General features: G+C 42.1%; 1 protein-coding gene across 1 annotated transcript in view; it reads right to left on the reverse strand.

The window, feature by feature from the left end:
• The window catches only part of ubxn4 (UBX domain protein 4), a 42147-nt gene extending 17903 nt beyond the window's left edge, over positions 1 to 24244 (reverse strand). The window contains exons 1-6 of the mRNA XM_078228048.1: positions 24007 to 24244; positions 12672 to 12774; positions 12510 to 12538; positions 10035 to 10153; positions 7343 to 7511; positions 3383 to 3488 (exon numbers count right to left, since the gene is read on the reverse strand). Coding sequence (XP_078084174.1) covers positions 3383 to 3488; positions 7343 to 7511; positions 10035 to 10153; positions 12510 to 12538; positions 12672 to 12774; positions 24007 to 24088 — 608 coding nt within the window. The 5' untranslated portion in view covers positions 24089 to 24244. The remainder of the gene's footprint in view (positions 1 to 3382; positions 3489 to 7342; positions 7512 to 10034; positions 10154 to 12509; positions 12539 to 12671; positions 12775 to 24006) is intronic.
• Positions 24245 to 25412: the final 1168 nt, after the last annotated feature.

The raw sequence follows: 25412 nt of genomic DNA on the forward strand, positions 1-25412 counted from the left end.
TGCTGGGAAAATTGATGGGATTGAAGGCGGATAAATCCCCAGGGCCTGATAATCTACATCCCAGAGTTCTTAAGGAAGTGGCTCTAGAAATAGCGGATACATTGCTGGTCATCTTCCAGGATTCTCTTGTCTCTGGAATAGTCTCTGCAGATTGGAGGGTAGCTAATGTCACTCCGATATTCAAAAAGGGAGGTAGAGAGAAAACAGGGACCAGTAAGCTTAACATCGGTAGTGGGGAAAATTCTCGAATCTATTATCAAGGACTTTAAAGCGGAGCATTTAGAAAGCAGTGGCAGGATCAGACAAAGTCAACATGGATTTATGAAGGGGAGATCATGCTTGACAAATCTGTTGGAATTCTTTGAAGTTGTAACTAGTAGAGTTGACAAGGGAGAGCCAGTTGAAGTAGTATATTTGGACTTTCAGAAAGCATTTGAAAAAGTCCCGCATAATAGATTATCGTGCAAGATTAAAGTGCCTGGGATTGGGAGGGTGGGGGAAAGAGTGTATTGAGATGGATAGAAAACTGGTTGGCAGAGAGGAAACAAAGAGTAGGAATTAATAGGTATTTTTCAAATTGGCAGGCAGTAACTAGTGGGGTGCCACAGTGATCGATGCTGGGACCCCAGCTATTCACAATATATATTAATGATTTGGATGAGGGAACAATTTCCCTAGCCCTGCACTCAATCCTGGAACACCTAGGACACCTATGTCAGACTCCTATTTATTGACTACAGCTCAGCCTTCGACACTATTATTCCCACAAAACTCATCTCCAAACTCCTCGGCACTTGCTTCTGCAACTGGATCCTGAACTTCCTAACTCTCAGACCATAATCAGTAAGGATAAGCAACATCACCTCCTCTATGATCATCCTCAACACCGATGCCCCACAAAGCTGTGTTCTCAGCCCCCTACTATACTCCTTCAACACCTATGATTGTGCGGCCAAATTCCCCTCCAATTCGATTTTCAAGCTTGCTGATGATGCCACCATAGTGAGTCAGATCTCAAACAATGATGAGACAGAGTACAGGAATGAGATAGAGAATCTGGTGAACTGGTGCAGCAACAATAATCTCTCCCTCAATGTCAACAAAACAAAGGAGATTGTCATTGACTTCAGGAAGCGTAAAAGAGAACATGCCCCTGTCTACATCAATGGGGACAAAGTAGAAAGGGTTGAGAGTTTCAAGTTTTTAGGTGCCCAGATCACCAACCTGTCCTGGTCCCCCCCATGCTGACACTACAGTTAAGAAAGCTCACCAACACCTCTACTTTCTCAGAAGACTAAGGAAATTTGGCATGTCAGCTACGACTCTTACCAACTTTTACAGATGCACCATAGAAAGCATTCTTTCTGGTTGTGTCACAGCTTGGTATGGCTCCTGTTCTGCCCAAGACCGCAAGGAACTACAAAAGGTCGTGAATGTAGCCCAATCCATCACGCACACCAACCTCCCATTGACTCTGTCTACACTTCCCGCTGCCTCGGCAAAGCAACCAGCATAATTAAGGACCCCACACATTGCGAACATTCTCTCTTCCACCTTCTTCCTTCGGGAAAAAGATACAAAAGTCTGAGGTCACGTACCAACCGACTCAAGAACAGCTTCTTCCCTGCTGCTGTCAGACTTTTGAATGGACTTACCTTGCATTAAGTTGATCTTTCTCTACACCCTAGCTATGACTGTAACACTACATTCTGCACTCTCTCGTTTCCTTCTCCATGAACTGTATGTTTTGTCTGTATAGCGCGCAAGAAACAATACTTTTCACTGTATGTTAATACATGTGACAATAATAAATCAAATCAAATTGTAACATCTCAAGGTTTGCAGATGATACCAAGTTGGGTGGGTTAGTGAACTGTGACAAGGGTGCAGAGATCCTTCAGAATGATCTGAACAGGTTGGGTGAGTGGGCAAATCAATGGCAGATGCAGTATAATTTGGATAGATGTGAGGTTATTCACTTTGGAAGCAAAAACAAGATCGCGGATTATCACCTGAATGGCTGTAAATTGGGAAAGGGGAGTGTGCAGCGGCACTTGGGTGTCCTTTTGCACAGTCACTGAAGGTAAGCATGCAGGTGCAGCAGGTGGTAAAGAAGGCAAATGGCATGTTGGTCTTCATTGTGAGGGGTTTTGAGTACAGAAGCAGGGATGTGTTGTTGCAATTATACAGGGACTTGGTGAGGCCACACTGAGAATATTGTGTGCAGTTTTGGTCTCCTTTGCTGAGGAAGGATGTTTTGCTCTCAAGGGAGTGCAGCGAAGGTTTACCAGGCTGATTCCAGGGATGGCTGGACTGATGTATGAGGAGAGATTGACTAGGTTAGGATTGTTTTTGCGGGAGTTCAGACGAATGAGGGGGGATCTCAGAGACTTATAAAATTCTAACAGGACTAGACAGGGTGGATGCAGGGAGGGATGTTCCCGATGGTGGGGGGACTCCCCAGGACCGGGGGTCACAGTCTGAGGATTCAAGGTAGACCATTTAGGATGGAAGTGAGGAGACATTTCTTCACCCAAAGAGTGATGAACCTGTGGAATTCATTACCACAGGAATTAGTTGATGCCAAAGCATTGAATGTATTCAAGAGGCAGCTAGATACAGCACTTGGGATGAGTGGGATCAAACGTTATGGGGAGAAAGCAGAATTAGGCTATTGAATTGGATGATCAGCCATGATCGTAATGAATGCGGAGCAGGCTTGAAGGGCCAAATGGCCTCCTCTTGCTCCTATCTTCTATGTTTCTATCATTCATAGAAGCATAGAAGATAGGAGCAGAATTAGGCCATTTGGCCCTTCAGGCCTGCTCCGCCATTCATTACGATCATGGCTGATCATCAAACTCAATAGCCTAATCCTGCTTTTTCCTCATAACCTTTGATCCCATTTGCCCCAAGTTCTATATCTAGCCACCTCTTGAATACATTCAATGCTTTGGCATCAACTATGCCCTGTGGTAATGAATTCCACAGGCTCACCACTCTTCGGGTGAAGAAATGTCTTCTCACCTCCATCCTAAATGGTCTACCCTGAATCCTCAGACTGTGACCCCTGGTTCTGGACTTCCCCACCATCGGGAATATCCCTCCCTGCATCTACTGTCCAGTCCTGTTAGAATTTTAAGTCTCTATGAGACCCCCTTATTTGTCTGAACTCCAGCGAACACAATCCTAACCTAGTCAATCTCTCCTCATACATCATTCCCACCATCCCTGGAATTAGCCTGGTGTCCCTGAAATTAGCCTGGTAAACCTTCGCTGCACTCCCTCGAGAACAAGAACATCCTTCCTCAGAAAAGGAGACCAAAACTGCACATAATCATGTAACTATCCAGTACAGGCAAAAAGGGTTAATTGAGAATACCTTTCAACTCGGGTGCTTAGGTCTTCTCCAGCGTGATAATGTGCAGAATTTTCATCAACGCAGCATCCACCAGATGGACCAGCATGATCGGAATGATCTTTATGTTCTGAAAAAGAGGCATAAACTACTGCAGAAATTTATTTTCAAACAGAATTGCCCAACATGAACAGGAGTAAACAAAATTTATTATTTGAATTACTTTAAATGATATTTTCCTTTTTCCACTAAGTGATTCTAATATTATGCTTTTGTGAAGTTTATGTCTATTTGCCGAAGTATGGTTCCATGTGCATCAGTTGCTTTTGGTGCTTTGCACAAATTGACTTGTGTGTGTGAAATCACATTGCAACCGTTGGCAGATTATTCAAAAAAAAGTAGGCATTATTGCTAAACCAGATCTGCCCTCACCTAACATCTCACAAATGCAATTCGGGCAAATGTTACTGGAATTTCCTCTTTTCTAACCCAAAGAAGCAAACTGTAAATCCTCTAGAACTGCTCCAGCCAGCTCCAGCTGATTTTGAACAAAATAAAGATCAACCCACATACTTTCCTGGTCTATATTACAAAACATGTTGTATGAAGATGTCCCTTCAGCTTCATAAATAGGCCAGAGTACCAACATTATTGATTTCCCATAGAACTATTTAATTGTTCCTGCTGTAAAGGCCTCAAACACATTGCTACCAACTTGCTTGAGTTGTGTGAACTTGCCTTTCATGAAATTGCACTTTCAAAGCTTAAGGGCACATGCAATTTTGTACATTATAATGTTCTGTACCTTACAAAATAATGTTTTCTGCTTTAGTGGACTGTACCATAGAGGATTCATTATTTTAAAAACAGCATGATTGCACATTACTGTACCATTTGCTCATCAAACTTCTAAATATACTGTGATTTGGTTTTGACATCAGTCCTTATTGTTCTTTCTCAGCATTGTAAAAAGTTGTAGACTTTGATAATGTTGCCAAAATGCACATTCTCACCTTCCACAGAATTCCAAAATCTGATCCCCTCCTCCCTGCATCAAAACTCAAAATTTTCACCTTCGCAGTCATAACATTCTCTGACTCATCATGAGCAATGGTGAGACTCCAAAGCACCAATCAGAGAAAACACACACACTCACACATACAGCTGCTTCTCTGTCAACAACTTAGTAATGTTGCAGCCTGATAAAAGTGCACTTCACTTCTTGCACTGACAAAATATTACTGATGCACTTTTGGTGATTCTCCATATTGCACATGCTTTAAATGTAGCATTCTGGCAATTACAGGTGTGGGTGTATTTGAGTACTTTTAATGGGCAGTGATGGTATGTGAATGCTTCATTCAGGCTTATGAGTGGCTGAGGTCTTCAAGTAAAAAATACGATGAAGTTAATCAGACACAAATCATAGCCTTAACCATGCTGTGAGATACAATATTTTAATGTTAAAAATTTTATATTGAGCCCCGGCCTTTGAGTTTTTAAGAGACGTGGCAGGCAAAAACATTTTAAACATTTTGTGCAATTTATTCAGTTTGGTTTTATTAGATTTCGTAACACCTCAGTTAGAGCTTTGATTTAATGTTCCTTTATTAATATGAAATCAAAAGCAATCCACAGTATATTTGGAAACCAGTGTGAAGCTAGAAGCTTGACAAGCAAATGGAACAGTCATGTGCAGTCATGCTGGTTCTAAAATAATGCATCTCCTCTGGTAGAGCTCCATACTAAATCAGAAAATGCATTACTTCGTAAGGACCAGAACATAAGGCGCAAAATAGAATGCAATTGCATGTGCCCTTCAACCTCAAAAACATAATTTCACGAAAGGTGAGTTTTTCTTTTAAAATTCAAATTGGAGATGACTAATGGCTATATCCTAAATTTGAGGTGGTGTGAAACCTTTATGTTATTGGAGGGAGATAAATCACAGCATTTTAAGAAAGGGAGACAAGTGGAAAGTAAAATTATTCTAACTGTAAAATTATTTAAAAAGTTAAATTACATTTTCCAGCATGGAATCAGTGGGCAAATGACCACCACCTATGTCATAATGACTCTTATGAGAAGAATTTCTGCCAGGGACGCCTGACCAGAGCGACCAGAACCACCAGAGCCCATGGCTTCTGCCGGTAATACATCAAGAGAGAAGCCTAGGATTCACGAAGAACCCATGTCACAAGTGAATGAGTGCGAGATGGAGATCGTAGTGAGGGAATTGCGAGAAGTAACCGGTGGCCAGGGCAGAGGGGGAAGGCTTTAAGTGGTCACCCCCTGCCTGATAGCAGGTCCTGGTGGCTTTCTGGAGGTGTGGGCAAAACTGTGCAACTTGTATTTAATCCCTGAGCCGTCAATAAATTCTGGTGAGTTGAGAGATAGTTGGTGTCAATTGACCCAATAGCAAGAAAAATATAAAATTATAAAAATATAATATAAAATAGAAGTCAAACTGGGCCTTTCTCAGGCTTAACATTATTTATGGATTTGTGATTCTTCCGCCCCTCTCAAATGACTGGCAAACTAGCTGGAAGATGAATTGTGAAACTTGACCTCAAGAAAGTTAAACAAGAAAACTATTAAAAAAGAGAAAAATACGGACATGAACATATACAAGACAGCTAAAAACACTCATTTGGACGTATACAAAACAGATAAAGGGTTGAAGTCATTAGAGTGCCCACACTTCACTATGCTAAGAATTCAATTCACCAATCTTCACATAACAATTCACTGAAAAATAAATTGATTGTACAAATATGCTACATATTTCCTCAGTTGTCGTGATGGAAGCACTAATGATCTATTTCCTGGGATCAAAAGACATTTGCTCTTTGTAGAATCATCAACCAACTTTTCAGCCACCTCAAAAGAGCATCATCTCAGAATCATCTGAAGCAACAAGTGCATTTGGTGAAAATTAGGAAGGCAGAACAAGTAAAAGGAAGATTTCCCCCAACCTCATGGTCTCCCCTCTTCCACTAGCAGTGGAATCTATTGCACAAGTTAATTCAGCCCTTCATAAAAGGAGAATAAAGTTAAAGTTTATTTATTAGTATCACAAGTAAGGCCTACATTAATACTGCAATGAAGTTATTGTGAAATTCCCCTAGTCGCCACAGTCCGGCACCTGTTCAGGTCAATGCACCTAACCAGCATGTCTTTCAGACTGTGGGAGGAAACCGGAGCACCCGGAGGAAACCCACACAGACACAGGGAGAACGTGCAAACTCCACACAGACAGTGACCCAAGTCGGGAATTGAACCCAGGGACTGTGAGGCAGCAGTGCTAACCACTGTGCCACCGTGCCGCCCTATTGTCTCTGGATCACAACTATCTGAAAAACTCAGTAAAGCTAAGATCTCTGCTTCCTTTCTCAAGCAATAATATTTATGTCAGCGATGTTGGTTGAGGGATAAATGTTAGCTCGGATAGCAGGTATAACTCTGCATCTAAACTGTGGCATGGAGTCCACCGCAGGGGGCTTCCGTTTAATGTCACATTTGAAAAACGGCACTTCAAACAGTGCAGCATCTCCTCAGTACTGCAATGGAGCACAAGTCTAAATTTTGCACTCAAGTCACTGCAGTGGTGTTTGGACCTACAAATGTCTGACTCAGAGGCAAGAGGTTTCCCACTGAGCCACAGCTAACAAATAGTAGAACCGATCAAAATAAATGCTGAAATGTTAATAAAAGGCTTTCCAGATTTTTTTAAAAACTGTTTTTGAAATACCCCTCCTCAAGTTCAACCCGAATACTCATAAGCAACCAAACCATTTTCTGAAAATGATCAGGAAGTTGCACTAATAATCAGACATCCTTTTGCAGTACAAGTTGATATTTCAATTTTTCAAATTCCAATACTTGCACTGTTTTCCTACTGTAAAACAGACTCTTTTTACCAGTGTCAAAAGTCTATACACTGTAGTCAACAATGTTTGTTATTGATTTGAGCAATTCATTTACCTTTGGGTCTAACTTGAAGTGCTGCTGTTGACATTGTATCTCCTGTCTTAGTATCAGAAGCTGGTGGTACGTTGGGTTGAGTAGTTTCTGGACATTCACTTGCCTGGCTTTGGCCAACATGGTTTTCCTGGTTGTCACCGGCTGCTGCTACATTCTTTTGTCGATGCATCTAACGAAAAGCAGAGAATATACACAAACGCAATGTCGGACAAATCCATAGAGATCTTTAACATTAACAGATGTGGAAATTTTGAAAAATATTGAACCAATCAAAAAGGGTTACATTTCATTCAATAGCTCCCAAACAGTGAAATTTGAATCAATACATATAGTTAGATGCTCTAGCAGACCAGTGGGAGAAGTATATCACCACTAACAAATAAATTATAAATAATGTGGGTGCCACACTCATCTGAGTTGAAGGTTCAACCCACATTCCTGAAACCAGAGTCATAACCTGGGTTGATAATTCAGGACCAAGGGAATGTTGCAGTGTTAGAGGTTTTGTCTTTTGCAAGAGGCTATTTCTACCCTCTCATGTGGAAACGTAAGATCCCCTTTGAACAAAAGCAGGGAAGTGCCCTGGCAAGCATTTAGCCCTCAACCTACATTACATCACATTATCTGGCCATTTATCTTTTTGCTGTGTGCGGGATCATGATACGCACAGATTCGCTGTTTTATTACAACAGTGACCCACATTTCAAAATAATTCACTGGCTGTTAAATGCTTTGGGGTATTCTGAGGTCATGAAAGACACTAACGCAAGTTACTTATTTCATTCTTAAAATTTTAAAACTGCCCTCATTGTAGTAAAATGATAGTAACAAATTATAAACCTATGCATTCTTCAATGTCTGGAGGAAATTTATATATATGATTAACTTTCCACATATAAATATACAAGCATAATCTTTGAAGTTAGAATATCACAGCAGACACTATGGGGGGGCTGGGAAGTAGTGGAGAAGCTTACCCAAGGACAGTCATGAATGAAATAGCAAATAAATGATATGTTAATCAGTTACACCTTCAGCTTTTAGCCAGAAATATAATAAATGAGCATTCAGTACAAGTTTTGTGAATTGCTCCCAGAAATATAAAAACAGTTATGCTCTGATGAATAGTGTTACAAAAATAATGCATACTAGATAAAACTGAGTATGTGGATAAGTGGACAGAGTGGACAAGGAACAGCTGTTCCCCTTAGTTGAAGGGTCAATCACAAGGGGACATAGGTTCAAGGTGAGGGGCAGGAGGTTTGGGGGATGTGAGGAAAAACCTTTTTACCCAGAGGGTGGTGACGGTCTGGAATGCGCTGCCTGGGAGGTTGGTATAGGCGGGTTAACTCACATCCTTTAAAAAGTATCTCGATGAACACTTGGCACATCATAACATTCAGGGCTATGGGCCAAGTCCTGGCAGATGGATTAGGTGGGAGTTCAGGTGCTTCTAATGTGTCAGTGTGGACTTGATGGGCCGAAGGGCCTCTTCTGCTCTGTATGATTCTATGAACTTTTCTTAAATATATTTATACTGCAGTCATTAGGATTGCATGCCCATCAATGGTTCAAAATAGAAGCAAATAAACATAATGATGTATTTCATACTGTCAGTAATTCAGCTCTTTAAATGACTAAAGGCAAATGGCATACTCGGCTTTATCAATCGTGGCATTGATTACAGAAGCAGAGAGGTCATGATGGAGATGATGTATAGAACTTTGGTGAGGCCACAGCTGGAATACTGTGCAGTTCTGGTTGCCACATTATAGCAAGGACGTGAACGCACAGGAGGGGGTGCAGAGGAGATTCACCAGGATGCTGCCTGGGATGGAACATTTAAGTTATGAAGAGAGGTTGGATAGGCTTTGGTTGTTTTTTCTGGAGCAGAGAAGACTGAGGGGTGACCTGATTGAGGTGTTCAAGATTATGAGGGGCATGGACAGGGTGGATAGGGAGCAGCTGTTCCCCTTAGTTGAAGGGTCAGTTACGAGGGGACACAAGTTAAAAGTGAGGGGTGGGAGATTTAGGGGGGATTTGAGGAAAAATCTTTTTACTCAAGAGGGTGGTGACTGTTTGAAATGCACTGCCTGGGATAGTGGTGGAGGTGGGATGCCTCACATCCTTTAAAAAGTACCTGGATGAATATTCGGCACGCCATACCATTCAAGGCTATGGGCCAAGGGCTGTCAAGTGGGATTAGGTGGGCAAGTCAGGGCCTTTTGTGCGCCGGTGCAGACTCGATGGGCTGAAGAGCCTCTTCTGCACTGTAGGATTCTGTGACAACACTGAATTCTGAGCAAGGAAATTCTGGTTTCAATGTAGCCATACTCAGGATGAGAGGGCTTCATTAGTTAGCTTACTTAGTGATTAAATAATTATGCTCAAAGCCCATTTCTTGTCTGTTTAAGCAAGGGACGAAATGCATAGCCTTTGTCAAAATGTCCATAAACATAACTATTCAAATGCTTCAATTTAGAATAGCATGAATCTGAGAAAGCCAAAGGAATTGTCAAAATAGAGCAAAAGAAACACTTAACAGTTGAAACGCTATATTTTTACAAATTAGAAGACTAGTTGGGAGTCCACCAATGTTTTGGTTACTTTAAGCTTCATGATTCAAGCAAGAAAAGTAAATACAACATCAATAAACAATCATTAGATAAAAGGATAACGTCAAATTGCTTACTTCCTTAACTTTCTGAATTCGAGCAACTAGTTCCATTGCAGTCACACTTCCAGCAACAACTTCCAATGGGATTCCATTGTCTCCTATAAAAAAGCTTGATGGAATGCACACCACAGGATCTGGAATGTTATTAATTTAGGGTACTATACTGAGAAAACTTATAATGACAAGTTGGAAAATGCTGTTACTGATCATATTCACATAAACTTGGCTATAATATTAGATGACAGCTCGAGAAGTTTCAGTTTCTAAAGGTTACAGCACTTGCACTGAATTACTTACATCAAGATTTATTACTGGTGGACAACTGCTGCCTGTCTTGTCCCCCAATAAAGCAAGTATTTTCTCCACAATATATTTCCTAAAATTATTTTACAAAGCAGACAGTTACATGAAAAAGCTATTGTGTGACAGATGTAAGGCAAATGTGAAATATGCCTGGCTGGAATTTATTCTACTAGTAGTTCTGGATTCTGTAGAAATCTGTTATATAATTCTTGAACAACTCAGGAGTGAAATTATTGTAAAAGTGGGAAAAGTATTACTGCTTTATGTTCAACGATCCCTTTTATAATATTAATGAAACAAAATGGTCTCAGAGTAGTTCATGATGAGGTCCTTCTGAAAGAGGAAAATAGTAAAACATATCCTACAATCAACTTTGTAGTTAAAAAATTATTTTCCTTTACTTGCATTCCTGATACCTTATCATTTGTCTTTTTAAAACTTCCTCACATTTCTTGTACTTTTTAGTCTCTTCTTCTTCCACCGTCATCCCTTTGTCTTTTTCTCTTTCACTTATCCCAAGAACTCAATAAAATTCTGACTCATCCTTCATTTCCAGCTCTAATTCAGTGGTGCACAAGACTTTTCATGGAATTCCTGGCAAAGGCTCATCAACTTAGTCAGCCATCTTGTGGTAAATCATAGTTTAGAATTCAGTCCTCTGCTTTTTGCTTAGCACTGTTGGAAATATACTGCATTCACAAAATTCCACAGGCTAAACCGTAAAAATAGTAATTTAAATACAGCTTACTGTATTAACAATTTGAAAAAAAAAGATTTACCCGATGGACAGGTTCCTCACTAGTAAAAAGCTACAGACACCAATACAATAGGTTTTCACAGAAAAAACTCTACACTCCATAATTTAACTTCAAATCAGAATAGATTAACACACTGTTTGAGAAATCATTATACATCTTTCATTGTATGATCTATAGTCACACACATTTTCCTTCAAAGATGAAGGCTTTCATGACAGAAGATTGTTTCAGCCTTTCTAAAAATAAAACAAAATGTTCTGTTTCCTAGCATCTTGACAAACAATCATTGAAAGTTTCTACACACCCTCTCCCAATTGGCTGCTGTAATTTTGGTAAACCATACTGAAGAAGGGGGTTACGTCAGCTTTACAATGGCCCAATGAAATTCCTTGTGTCCATTTCCAAAACAAGGCCAATTTTTGCCTATTTGTGACTAATGGCACATAAACAATATAAAACCAAAGGCTGAAAACATTACATTGAGGTACATGATTGCAATGTGCAAGTTTCCTTATTTTCACAAACTCAGAGGGTTCATGATGAGAAGTTACAAGGTATAATTTACATTCATCAAGTGGGCTGACATGAGCAATGCCTATAGACAGCAATCACAGCCATCAGTCAGATAGAAACTATATCCCACATTTCCTCATTATTTGTACCATTCTTGGATGATGGCACAATAGCTACGTGGTTGTGGTACTGGACTACCAACCCAAATATCAAGAGTTACAATCTCATCATAATTCAATAAATTGGGTAAATTGTGTGTTGGCACCAGACAAGAAAAAATTCCCCAATCAAATGCAAAATCTTTTGATGTTCAGTTACAGCAGGGTTATCTAAGACTAAGTTTCTGAAGCAAATTCAGTTTGTTAATCCTTAGCTGCGGTCTGATAAACTTCTGCTGAGTTCTTCTTTCTGGCTTCAGCATAAACAGATTTTTTTAAAAACTTCCTGGAATTGGAGAACTGGTCAAAGTTGCCTCCTAATTAATGAACTTTAACTCATGATGGAACATCCTTGCACCAGTCCTCTAACTAAGCCTGGGGATTTAAAAGACTTCAAGCTTCCAAGTTTCATGGAACCAGCCTAGCGTTGACAAAAGACAATTGTGCGAGATCTAGGCAAAAGGGTGCACAGGGGGCCTTATATTGTGCATGTATGGTGGGAGGGAATGGCATTTTTTTCCAGCTCATTTTATTGTATGTATAGGAGTCTCAAGTTGAGGGGATCTCACCGTGTACAGGCGGTTGACATTTCTATTCATCATATGGGGCCTACTTACTAGTTTTGACATGTATTTCTGGCCTTCAGTTCCAAAGGGCCGGATATCTCCGAATTACAGTGCCTCAAAAGAAAAGCACTTTTGTGCATATTACAGTTTTACTTTCAAGAACAGATTGATTAAACAATGTTAAAAGGATACAGATTTGAGAAAACTGCACACATGTTTCACTGTAGAAAAAAATAAACACCTTTATCAAACATTACAATGGCATATATTTATTTTAAAACATCACAATGTAAGTAAATCAAAACCAAAGCAACAGCCACAATCAGTCAAATAATCTACATTTGAAACACTTGCCTTTTAGCATCTATTTTAATAGCAACAAAAGAGTTTGCGGTTGCTTCTGCTACTTCTTCGGCCTCCCAACTTGTAGCCATCCGCACTGACTGTTGATCATCCCCTAAAAATAAAAATAATCAGCATTCCAAGATACCATTCCTGAACAACAAATGCAGTTTATGCCCACCTTCAAGTTAGATCAATATATATTCTTCATAACACTTAATATGCTCTTGTACATCTATTTATAGCATATCTGAATGATGCATCTGATCACTATTCTATTCCAGTACATTCTGCCGATATGAAATGTAAAAGTATCTAAAAGTTATACTTAAAATGCCTACAATCTCCTGCACGAAAACCAATAGGGAATTCAAGTTAGTATAGTGCTAATAGTTCCTTTCATTTGGTATTTGGGAACTTGTACAAAAGGATTTCTGTAGTTTGAAAGTCTGAGAAAGACTAAATGGAAACCCCAAAAATGTTATCAAAAAAAGCAAAACACTCAAGATGCTGGAAAGCTGATACAAAACATAAAACACTGGAACAATCATCTATAAAGGCAGGAAAATTATTGAGGAAATACTCGGGCAGCATTTGTATCAAAGAAAAATGTTTGCATTGCGTATTTCCAGAATTTTGTGTTATTGTTTAGTAATAAAAACCTATATTTCCTTGCTGATACGGACTATCAACTTTGGAGAGGCAAGGGTAATCAATCAGTCACCATGGCTTGTCAGGGGGAGATCATGTCGAACAAATAAGATAGCAATTTTTGAGGAGGTGACGAGTGTATAGATGAAGACAGCGCAGTTAATGTAGTCTATGGACTGCAGTAAAGCTTCTGACAAGGTCCCGCATGGGAGATTGATCAAGGTAAGAGCCCATGCAATCCAGGGCAAATTGGATCCAAAATTGGCTTAGTGGCAGGTGATGGTTGTAGGTTGTTTTTGAGTCTGGAAGCCTGTATCCAGTGGCGTGCAGCAGGGACTGGTGCTGGGTCCCTTGCTATTTGTAATGTACATTAATGATCAAGAAATGAATGTGGGAGGTATGATCAGTAAGATTCCAAGTGACACGAAAATTGGTCGTGTGGTAAATAGAGAAGAGGAAATTTTTAGATTTTGTTAGGGCTACAGGAGAAGCATGTGCCTGTAAAAAAGAAGGATAGGAAGGGTAGGATTAGAGAACCGTGGATAACCAGGGAAATTGAGGGACTGGTCAAAAAGAAAAGAGAGGCGTATGTTAGGTCCAAGCAGCTAAAAACGGAGGGAGTTCTGGAGGAGTACAATGAAAGTAGGAAAGTACTCAAACGGGGAATTAGAAGAGCAAAAAGGGGTCACGAAATGTTCTTGGCAGACAGGGTTAAGGAGAATCCCAAGGCATTTTATTCATACGTTAGGAACAAAAGGGTTGTTAGGGAAAAAATCGGACCTCTCAGGGACAAAAGTGGGGACTTATGCTTGGAGCCCAAAGAAGTAGGGGAGATCCTAAATGAATACTTTGCGTCGGTATTCACAAAGGAGAGGGATGTGTTGACTGGGAGTGTCTCTGAGGGGAGTGTTGAACCGTTGGAGAAAATCTCCATTACAAAGGAGGAAGTGTTAGGTTTGTTAGAGAATATAAAGACTGACAAATCCCCAGGGCCTGATGGAATCTATCCAAGGCTGCTCAGGGAGACGAGAGGTGAAATCGTTGGGCCTCTGACGCAAATCTTTGTCTCGTCACTGGACACAGGTGAGGTCCCAGAGGATTGGAGGATAGCCAATGTGGTCCCGTTATTTAAGAAGGGTAGGAAGGATAACCCGGGTAATTATAGGCCGGTGAGCTTGACGTCCGTGGTGGGGAAGTTGTTGGAGAAGATTCTTAGAGATAGGATGTATGCGCATTTAGAAAGGAATAAACTCATTAACGATAGTCAGCATGGTTTTGTGAGAGGGAGGTCATGCCTCACTAACCTGGTGGTGTTTTTTGAAGAAGTGACCAAAATGGTTGACGAAGGAAGGGCCGTGGATGTTGTCTATATGGACTTTAGTAAAGCGTTTGACAAAGTCCCTCATGGTAGGCTAGTGAAAAAGGTTGGATCTCATGGGATAAAGGGGGAGGTGGCTAGATGGGTGGAGAACTGGCTTGGTCATAGAAGACAGAGGGTGGTAGTGGAATGGTCTTTTTCCGGCTGGAGACCTGTGACTAGTGGTGTACACAGTAAGAAGTTTAACAACACCAGGTTAAAGTCCAACAGGTTTATTTGGTAGCAAAAGCCACACAAGCTTTCGAGGCTCTAAGCCCCTTCTTCAGGTGAGTGGGAATTCTGTGGTGTACCGCAGGGCTCTGTATTGGGACCTCTGCTGTTTGTGATTTATATAAATGATCTGGAAGAAGGAGTAACTGGGGTGATCAGTAAGTTTGCGGACGACACAAAACTGGCAGGACTTGCAGATAGTGAGGAACATTGTCAGAGGCTACAGAAGGATATAGATAGGCTGGAAATTTGGGCAAGGAAATGGCAGATGGAGTTCAATCCTGATAAATGCGAAGTGATGCATTTTGGTGGGAATAATGTAGGGAGGAGCTACACGATAAATGGAAGAACCATAAAGGGTGTAGAGACGCAGAGGGACCTGGGTGTGCAAGTCCACAGATCTTTGAAGGTGACGTCACAGGTGGAGAAGGTGGTGAAGAAGGCATATGGCATGCTTGCCTTTATAGGACGGGGCATAGAGTATAAGAGTTGGGGTCTGATGTTGCAGATGTATAGAACGTTGGTTCGGCCGCATTTGGAATACTGCGTCCAGTTCTGGTCGCCACACTACCAGAAGGACGTGGAGGCTTTGGAGAGAGTACAGAGGAGGTTTACCAGGATGTTGCCTGGTATGGAGGGGCTTGGTTATGAGGAGAGATTGGGGAAACTGGGGTTGTTCTCCTTGGAAAGACGGAGGATGAGGGGAGACTTAATAGAGGTGTATAAAATTATGAAAGGCATAGATAGGGTGAACGGTGGGAAGCTTTTCCCCGGGTCGGTGGTGACGTTCACGAGGGGTCATAGGTTCAAGGTGAAGGGGGGGGAGGTTTAACACAGATATCAGAAGGACATATTTCACACAGAGGGTCGTGGGGGCCTGGAATGTGTTGCCGGGCAAGGTGGTGGAGACGGACACACTGGGAACGTTTAAGACTTATCTAGACAGCTATATGAACGGAGTGGGAATGGAGGGATACAAAAGAGTGGTCTAGTTTGGACCAGGGAGCGGCGCGGGCTAATTGTTCCTTGTTTCTCGTTTCAAGGCTTCATTCTATGATCATCTTGCTGGTGCCAGTACAGAGCGAGACTGCGGATAGTTGGGAACCTGTCTCGGGGGCAGGGAATTCAGATGGTGTTCGTGGAAGTGGAAATGACTAGGGTTGGGAAGCATTTTCCGATCAGGGTCAGTGATCTCCTGGACTCGTTTCGATCGCCTCAGGGGGTCGGAGAGGAATTTCCCAGATTTTCTTTCCCCATATTGGCCCTGGGGTTTTCACTCTGGGTTTTCACCTCTCCCTGGAGATCACATGGTCTGAAATGGGGGGGTGGGGGATAGTTAATAGGTTGTGATGAACAAAGCATCGTAGCTGTGAGGGACAGCTCGGTGGATAGGATATTAGTATGTAGATAGGCTGGAAAATTGGGCGGGGATCCTGGATTCAGGATTCAATCCTGGACCGGGGAGCGGCGCGGGCTTGGAGGGCCGAAGGGCCTGTTCCTGTGCTGTATTGTTCTTTGTTCTCTTTGTTCTTTGACAGTTAGATAATATAACAGCTAGATAGATAAAGTTGAGCGCCTGTGGAATTCATTACCACAGGAAGTAGTTGATGCCAAAACATTGAATGTATTGAAGAGGCGGCTAGATATAGCACTTGGGGTGAATGGAATCAAAGGTTATGGAGAGAAAAAAGGATTAGGCTATTGAGTTGGACAATTAGCCATGATCGTGATGAATGGTGAAGCAGGCTCGAAGGGCCAAATGGCCTCCTCCTGCTCCTATCTTCTATGTTTCTATGTATAATGTGGTTAAAAAAGCATATGGGATATTTGCCTTTATTAGTCGAGGCATAAAGTATAAGAGCAGAGAGATAACGATGGAGCTGTATAAAATGCTCGTTAGGCCACAGCTAGAGTACTGTGTGCATTCTGGTCACCACACCATAGGAAGGATGTGATTGCACTAGAAAGGGTATGGAGGAGATTCACCAGCATGTTACCTGGGCTGCAGTGTTTCAGCTCTAAAGAAGGGCTGGTTAGGCAGGGTATTTTCCCTTAGAGCAGGGAAGGCTGAGGGAGGACCTGATTGAAGGTGTACAAACCATGAGGGATATTGATAGGGTAGATTAGAAGAAATAATTCCTCTTAGTCGAACAGGTCAATAACCAGGGGTTACAGATTTAAGGTAAGGGGGGAGATTTAGAGGGGATTTGAGGAAAAACCTTTTTATCTGGAGGTTGATGGGAATCTGAAACTCGTTGCTTGAAAGGGTGGTAGAGACGGGAACACTCAATATTTAAGAAGCATTTAGATGAGCACTTGAAATGCCATAGCATACAATACTACGGACCAGGTGCTGGAAAATGGGATTAGATAGGTGCTTGATGGCAGGCGGACATGATGGGCTGAAGTGCCTCTTTCTGTGCTGTAAAACTCTGACACCAATGGTGTTGAGATCAGAGAAGAGGAACACAGTTCTGATATTTGTAGGGCTGGAGGAAGTTATAGAAGTCACTAGTGGTCAGGCCGTGGGACAATTTGAACAGAAGAATGAGAATTATAACAAAAACAGAAAATGCTGAAAATCTCAGCAGGTCTGAGAGGAGAATAGAGAGAACAGAGCTCTGACGAAGGGTCAGAGACTAGGAAAATATCAAGAAAAAAACCCCAAACACTTCAGAACAAAAAAATAACTCTTGTTAAGTTCAAAGGAAGCTCTGAAGTATTATACATAGTCAATCTGAAAAATTTCCAGTGGGGGGGGGGGGGGGGAGAGAGAGAGAGGGAGAGAGAGAGAGAGAGAGAGAGAGAGGAAGGAGAGAGAGAGAGAGAGGGGGGGGGGGGGGGGGAGGAGGGAGGAAATCAACGGACACTGGAGAGTTTGAAGTCAAGGAGACCCAGTGAGGATTTGTAAAATTTAGCTAAGTCAAGCCCAATCTGCTGGAACTTCTTGATGAAATAACAGAGAAGGTTGATGAAGGAAATGCAATGGATGTTGTCTACATAGTGTTTGACAAAGTAGCACATAAATGCTGGTTAACAAAACTGAGGCACGTGAAACACGAGTGTCAGCATCAGCTTGGGTGAAAATTTAGCTTAAGAGCAGAAAATAGTGAGCCAAGGGAAGTGGTCCTTTTTCACATTGGAGGATCAGCGCTTAAACCACTGCTTTTTTAAATAGATATAAATGACTAGGGTATTGGAGAGAGAATGAAATTTCAAAATTTGACAATGGTACCAAAGTTGGAGGAGCGGCAAACACTGAGGAAGATACAAACTGATTGTACCAGGACTTAGAAAGGTTTGCAGAATGGGAAGGTGATGCAAACAAATTCTTTGGCATGGGCGTAGGGAAAGCAACATAGACCTAATTATAACAGAGCTAAGACTTCACACTATATTTTTTATGATATTATACATATACCATGGTTACTTCCTACAATTTTAAAACTGGACAAGGCTAACAACCCTGCGGACTGCAGAGACCAAATTCAAACCATCTATATTTCATAAGCCAGGCCTGGGGCCACTGAAATCTACTAAGACAAAGGGCCCTATCACCTCCTTTGCAATTCTTAATGATTGGAACACGAACCCTTTTAGAAACCCAAAGGTATATACACCCTTTTATCAAAGCCCAAGTGGATAACTTGGAGTCATGTAACATGATCCCTTCATCCCCACCTGGAGGAATCTGTAACATTGCCTTGTGGAGCTGCAAAGCTCAATCTGCCACCTTTCCATCTACCCAAGCAGCAGCTCAGAAACAAATTCTGAATGACTGGTCCCTATTTTCACTGTTTTGACTGGGTCTTCTGAACTTCGATAACATAGCCTGCAAGACCAATTCATCTCTACATGCCCTTCTCTTTACGGAAGTCACCTCTGATGGAAAAGTGAATATTCCAGCATATCAACCTTTGTGAAGGAATAGCCCATTGGATTTTGATTCTGGATTCATGTGAAACAATAATTATCTGCTCTGTGGTCTTTGCCCTGTCAATCTTTCTTTCTCTATCCCTCTTTTATTGTATGAATGCAGAGCACGCTACATTGCAACACCCCTCTCCTACGTTCAACTATGTGCAAATAAGTTAACCCTCTGAGCTTACCCTAGTTTGTGGGGTTAACAGAAATTGGATCATACCAAAACTGAAGGTTGGGGAAAAACACCTCCGCTTATAAAGGGGGAGATTAAAATCAAAAAACCATTTTTTTACGAATAGGTGGCGAGAGAAGAAATCAGAAGAGCTGTCTAAATTAAACTCCTTCCTGTACATAACATAATACACAGTTCTAAAGAGTGTGCAGGGACAGAAGGACCTTGGGGTGCTTGTGCATTGGTCACTGAAGATGGGAGTACACAATGTGAGAGTGGCTAGCAAAGCATATGGAACTGTGAGCTTCATAAATACAGGTTCTGAGTACAAAACCAGGGAAGTTATGGTGAACTTCACAAAGCTCTGCTGAGGCCACATTGAGAGTACTGCGTCCATTTCTGGTCAGCAGGCTTTAGGAAGAATCTGAGAGGGTAGTCATGATGTGGAGATGCCGGCGTTGGACTGGGGTAAACACAGTAAGAAGTCTCACAACACCAGGTTAAAGTCCAACAGGTTTATTTGGTAGCAAAAGCCACTAGTTTTCGGAGCGCTGCTCAGGTAAGTGGGAGTTAGGAGGATGGCAGAAGCAGGAACGATGAATGATTTCAAAAGGAAATCGGATGGACACGTGAAGGAAATAACTTGCAGAGCTATGGGGAAGGAGCAGGCGAATGGAGCTGACTCACTGCTCTAAAAGAAAGCTGGCATACATTTGATGGGCTGTATGACTATAACAAAAGGGGTAAATATTTATGGATACACGCATGGAATAAATCCGAAGAAAACAAAGTAACAATGAACCAGCACCAGACCCTTGATTCCTTAGCATTTCTTGGATACTTTAAGTGGATACTTTAGTTGTCATCTTCCAAAATTCTGTAGATTCAGGAACAGTCCTGGCAGATTATAGGGTAGAAAATGTAACCCCGTTAATTAAAAAAGGAGGGATAAAATTGAATTACAGACTGGTTCGCCTAACACCAATAGTAGTGAAAATACCAGAGTCTATTATAAAGGACGCAATAACAGTACACTTAGAAAATAGCAACGGGATTTGATAAAGTCAACATGGTTATATTCAAGAGAAACCATGTTTGACAAACCTACTGGAGTTTTTTGAGGAAGTGATACATAGAATAGATAAGAGCGAACTAGTGGATGTTGCGTATTTGGATTTTCAGAAAGCACCAAAGTCCCACATAAGGAGTTAGTGTGTGAAATTAAAGCACATGGGATTGGGATAATTAATTTAATAGCATGTATTGAGTGGTTAGTAGACAGGAAACAGAGTAGGATTACGTGGGTTTTTTAAAAAAGTGGTAGGCAGTGACTAGTGAGGTCCTGCAGGGATCAGTGCTTGGGCCCCAGCTATTCACACCATGCATAAATGATTTGGATGAAGGAACCAAAAGTAATATTTCCAAGATTAAAGCAAAATACTGCGGATGCTGGAATTGGAAACAAAAACAGAAAACGCCAGAAAATCTCAGCAGGTCTGTGAGGAGAGAATAGGGCCAACGTTTCGAGTCTAAATGACCCTTTGTCAGAACCAAGTTTGTTGATGATGAAACTTGATGGAATGTGAGTGAAGAGGATGTTAACAGGCTTCAAGGTGATTTAGACAAGTTGAGTGGGCAAACACAAGGCAGATGCAAGATAATGTGTATAAATGTGAAATTATTCATTTTGGACAGAGAAATAGAATGGCAGAGTATTATGTAAATTGAGATAAATTTGAAAATGTTGATGTACAAAGGGACCAGAGTGTCCTAGTACACTGGTCACTGAAAACAAACATGCAGGTACAGCAAACAGGAAGGCAAATGGTATGTTGACTTTCATTGCAAGAGGACTTGAGTAGAGGAGCAAGGATGTCTTATTGCAGCTGTACAGGTCCTTGGTGAGACCACACCTGGAGTAATGTGTGCAGTTTTAGTTTTCTTATCCAAGAAAGGATACATATGTCATCAAGGGAGTGCAGTGAAGGTCCACCAGACTGATTCCTGGGATGGCAGGATTGTTGTATGAGGAGGGATTGAGTCGACTAAGCCTGTATTAATTGGAATTTAGAAGAATGAGAAGGCATCTAATTGAAACGTATAAAATTCTGACAGGACTGGATATTGTTTCCTCTGACTGGGGGTTTTACAACAAGGGGTCACAGTCCCAAAATATGGGGTAGGCCATTTAGGACTGAAATGAGGAGAAATTTCTTCACTCAGAGGGCGGTGAACCTGTGGAATTCTCCACCACAGAGGCTCCGGCGGTCAAATCAGTAAATATTTGAGGAGGAAATAAATTTCTAGACTGTAAAGTTGTCAAGGAGTATGGCGTTGAGATGGATGATCAGTATTCATCATGTCGAATGGTGGAGCAGGCTCAAAGGGCCTACTCCTGCTATGCTATTCACACATGAGATAATGTACAGGAGGTAGGAGGAAGAGGCAAATCATGGATCAAGTTTTCTTTGACAGTACTGCCATTTCTGGACCCAAAGTTAGTAAGCCATTTTATGAATAATAACAATTTTAGAAGACAACATACAATTACTAACTGTGCACAGCCAAGACTTGAACATCAATCAGAGTTGAATATCAAGGTAAAGCCTTGTACTTGCTGTGCTGAATCTGCAGAAATGTTATACTAACTGTGGTGATTACTCTCATATCTATGCTAACTTTACATGCTTTGAGTTAGGAAACTTAAGTTGTGTTAAAGATAAAATTTTATGTTAAACCATTCACTTTTTGATCTCTAGTAAGTTAAATGGCTTTCTTTGCTCAAGCTATTGGCAGATATTTTTAAATTGTTAATCTGCTTAGTTTAATGTATAACAAATTAAGCATGTTGAATAGAACACCATATTTTAAATCATAAACATTCAAAGGTCAAATAGAGGCATATTTTCAACATCCGTTGTGGGCATTGTAATTTTGCAGCTAATTTACCCCCATGTTTTCAGTTCAAAATTTGAATTTCCAGGGTTTGAAATGGGCGTTAAACATCCCATACTTACACTTGAAACATAGATCTTACTATTTGGTGAAAATTGTTAATTACGTGGAGTATAGTCTGTTATTTGGTTTATCAATTTGTGAGTATGATAACAGTCCTTTATAATTAGAATTATAGAATCCTTACAGCATAGAAGGAGGCCATTCAGCCTGCATTGACAGCAATCCCACCCAGGTCCTATTCCCGTAATCCCACACATTTACCCTGCTAATCCCCCTGACGCTCGGGTCAATTTAGCATGGCCAATCAACCTAACGCACACATCTTTAGGAGGAAACCGGAGCACCCAGAGGAAGTCCATGCAGACACAGGGAGAACGTGCAAATTCCGCACAGACAATGACCCGAGGCTGGAATTGAACCCAGGTCCCTGGCGCTGTGAGGCAGCAGTGCTAACCGCTGTGCCACCCCAAAAGACTGAAGAAAAACTATTGACATATCAGTTCCTTACTTAAGTAATTGATAAAGTGGTTCTCACTCATTGACATGATAATCAGCACAAGAGATATGCTTGCTTCAAGTGACTTGGACTGATGCTCTCAACATTCTCTGTTGGTGTCATGACTATTTTTACATGTTTAAATTAAATCAGGAAGTACTGAATACTTGGCTTATCTTTGTGCTATTCAGAAATGTTGTAAAATGTCTTAATGTTCTAACCTCCCCCGCAAAAAACTCCACAAGCTGCCTAAAGAGCAGCTGCAAATAAGGAGTAAACTTGTGACATGAGTTTAAGTATTGATTTATGTTGCAACACCACTTCCAAAATTTACATTATTCTTTAAAAATGTTAGCATTATCCATAAGTACACAATGTACGTATGTACAAAATTACTTAGTCAAACATACTAATGCAAATATATTTATAGTCTTCTGGAAAGCAACAAGTGTAACTACATTTTGCACAGACATTGTGGAATAATATTTAAATGTAAGCTTATCATCTTTAAACAATTTTACTCTCCTTGCTGAGTCTACCATATTTGTCATTTGTTGACTAACAAAAAGAAACAGGTCATGGGTCAAAAGTGGCTTCAGAGACCATGGGATACATCAGAACATGAACTGAAAATTCTGCATTTGTGTGAGCAAAAAGATGAGAACAGCAGGAGAATAAAGAACTTTGGACCTATGACATATACAAACTTTAAACATGGATTTATGTGGGTACATATGTCTGCTTTAAGAGAAGTATTTGGCCTTGAAAGTTTCAAGATTGAATCCTCAAAATATCTAGCTACGATTGTAAGATCACACTTCTAAAGGAACAAGGAATTACTTTTGACTCCAACTTGGTGGGGGGGAAAGGGAGGTGGGGAGCTGTATAAGGTGGCCCTTTGACACACGATTTACAGAAGAGCTTTAAAAAGGTACACATGCCTGCAAACTGACTTTAAAAAATTTGTCTTTTTGACAGATGAAGGGAGAGATACAGATGCTATGTGAAAGATGAGGTTGGATCTTTCAAGAGTCATCACCTTCATTGAAGAAAAAAACTTAGCAAACTTTAATGTTTATCTGTCGATACGAGACAGTGACGCACAGACAAGTACACCATTGTCTGATTTGTGGACAACAAAACAATTGAGGCACACACTCGGCCCTTCCATCCATCCATCAGGTTATTTTCTGAAGTTTACCAAACACACTGCCCTTTTAAATGGCCAGTGTGGTTTGGGAATATCCAGATAGCATAACCCACAACAACGTTTCAGTCAAAATCACAGCCTTGCAAAACAATGTCTGTAAATTGTGAGGACGGTTGTCTCTTTAAATACCCAGTGACACAGCGGGGGGCTGTTTGCTGATAAAGGAGGAGGAGAGGCTGTTAAGAGTGGCCAGTCTGGTGAACATTTTAGAAGGGATGCTAGAGGTGACGTGTCCAGCCTGAGCTCCGGCTCCAAGGGCAGCTTGAAGCCGGAATGACAAGGCTGCTTTTCAGCGAGGCCCAGCGAGGCCCCAGTGACTCCCCCGCCCCCCCCCCCCACTCTCCATACCTCGGATAAAAACTATGAAAACCGCGTTGTGTTGCTTGGCGAAAGCGATGGCGTCGGGAATGGTGCCGTTGAACCAGCGCATCGTGCTGTCTTTCTCTCTCTCTCTGCTCACCCAACCCGATCCAACTCCGCTCAGGCTTTCCGCCACCACCACCGCTCCCTCACCCCTTCACAACAGCAGTGACGCACCGCCCCCACCTTGCACCAGTCACACTCGCCTCAGCGCCGTCAGTCACCCGGGGAGGCGGGTCAACGGGCCTGTCAGTCACCCGGGGAGGCGGGTCCTGGGCCTGTCAATCAGCCGGGGAGGCGGGTCAACGGGCCTGTCAGTCACCCGGGGAAGTGGGTCCCGGGTCCGTCAAACACCCGGGAGGTGGGTCCCGGGCCTGTCAGTTACCCGGGGAGGCGGGTCCCAGGCCTGTCAGTCACCCGAGGAGGCGGGTCCCGGGCCTGTCAATCACCCAGGAAGGCGGATCCTGGACCTGTCAATCACCCGGGAAGGCGGGTCCTGGGCATGTCAGTCACCCGGGGAGGCGGGCCCTGAGTCCTCCAATCAAACGGGGGAGGCGGGCCCTCTCGCTGACAATCACCGGGGAAGTGGGCACAGTGACCATCAATGACCCCTGGGGAGGCGGGTCCTGTGACCGTCAATCACACAGAGGAGGCGGGCCTTGTGACCGTCAATCACCCAGAGGAGGCGGGTCCTGTGACCGTCAATCACACAGAGGAGGCGGGCCTTGTGACCGTCAATCACCCCTAGGCAGGGGCTGCTCATTTCAAGTCCGCTACCGCGCCTGCGCCCGCTCACGGCCAGAGCGACGACAAAAGCGGATTTCCAGCTTCCGGTTCCCTCGTGGCGTCATCGGGCGCTTGCTCCGGATAGCGTCATGGCCGGCCAATGGCATCAGACCCCCATCCTGTCGCCGATAGAGAGTGAAACAGTCAGTGCGGTGGATTCCTCAAAGTCAGTCTGATAATCCAGAAGAAAATCCCTTATATGGTCATATCCGTGTGGAGTAAACCAGTGGAAATCTGGGGCGGGATCTTCCGGCCGAACTCGCCGGAAAATCCCGCCCGAGGTCAACGGACCTGTCCATGGAGGAGTTGAGAGATAGGAAAATTCCGCCCATGGTCTCCTACTCAAAAAAAAGGGATACGCTCCGTAATCAGAGGGCAGCCCAGATTCTGGGCCAAAATTTGTTCAAACTTGAAAAAAATAAGAGCTAATAATTCAAATAGGACAAGATAGTATTATAAGGCATATCGTACTGGCCAGAAATGTTCCAACGGGTAAAGTTTTGGACCATTGCTTCATTTACATTAGTTTGCTAATGACTAGGGGCAGTACGGTGGCACAGTGGTTAGCATTGCTGCTTCACAGCACCAGGAACCCAGGTTCAGTTCCC

Source organism: Mustelus asterias, chromosome 14 (genome assembly GCF_964213995.1).
Source record: "Mustelus asterias chromosome 14, sMusAst1.hap1.1, whole genome shotgun sequence".
NCBI lineage: Eukaryota > Metazoa > Chordata > Chondrichthyes > Carcharhiniformes > Triakidae > Mustelus > Mustelus asterias.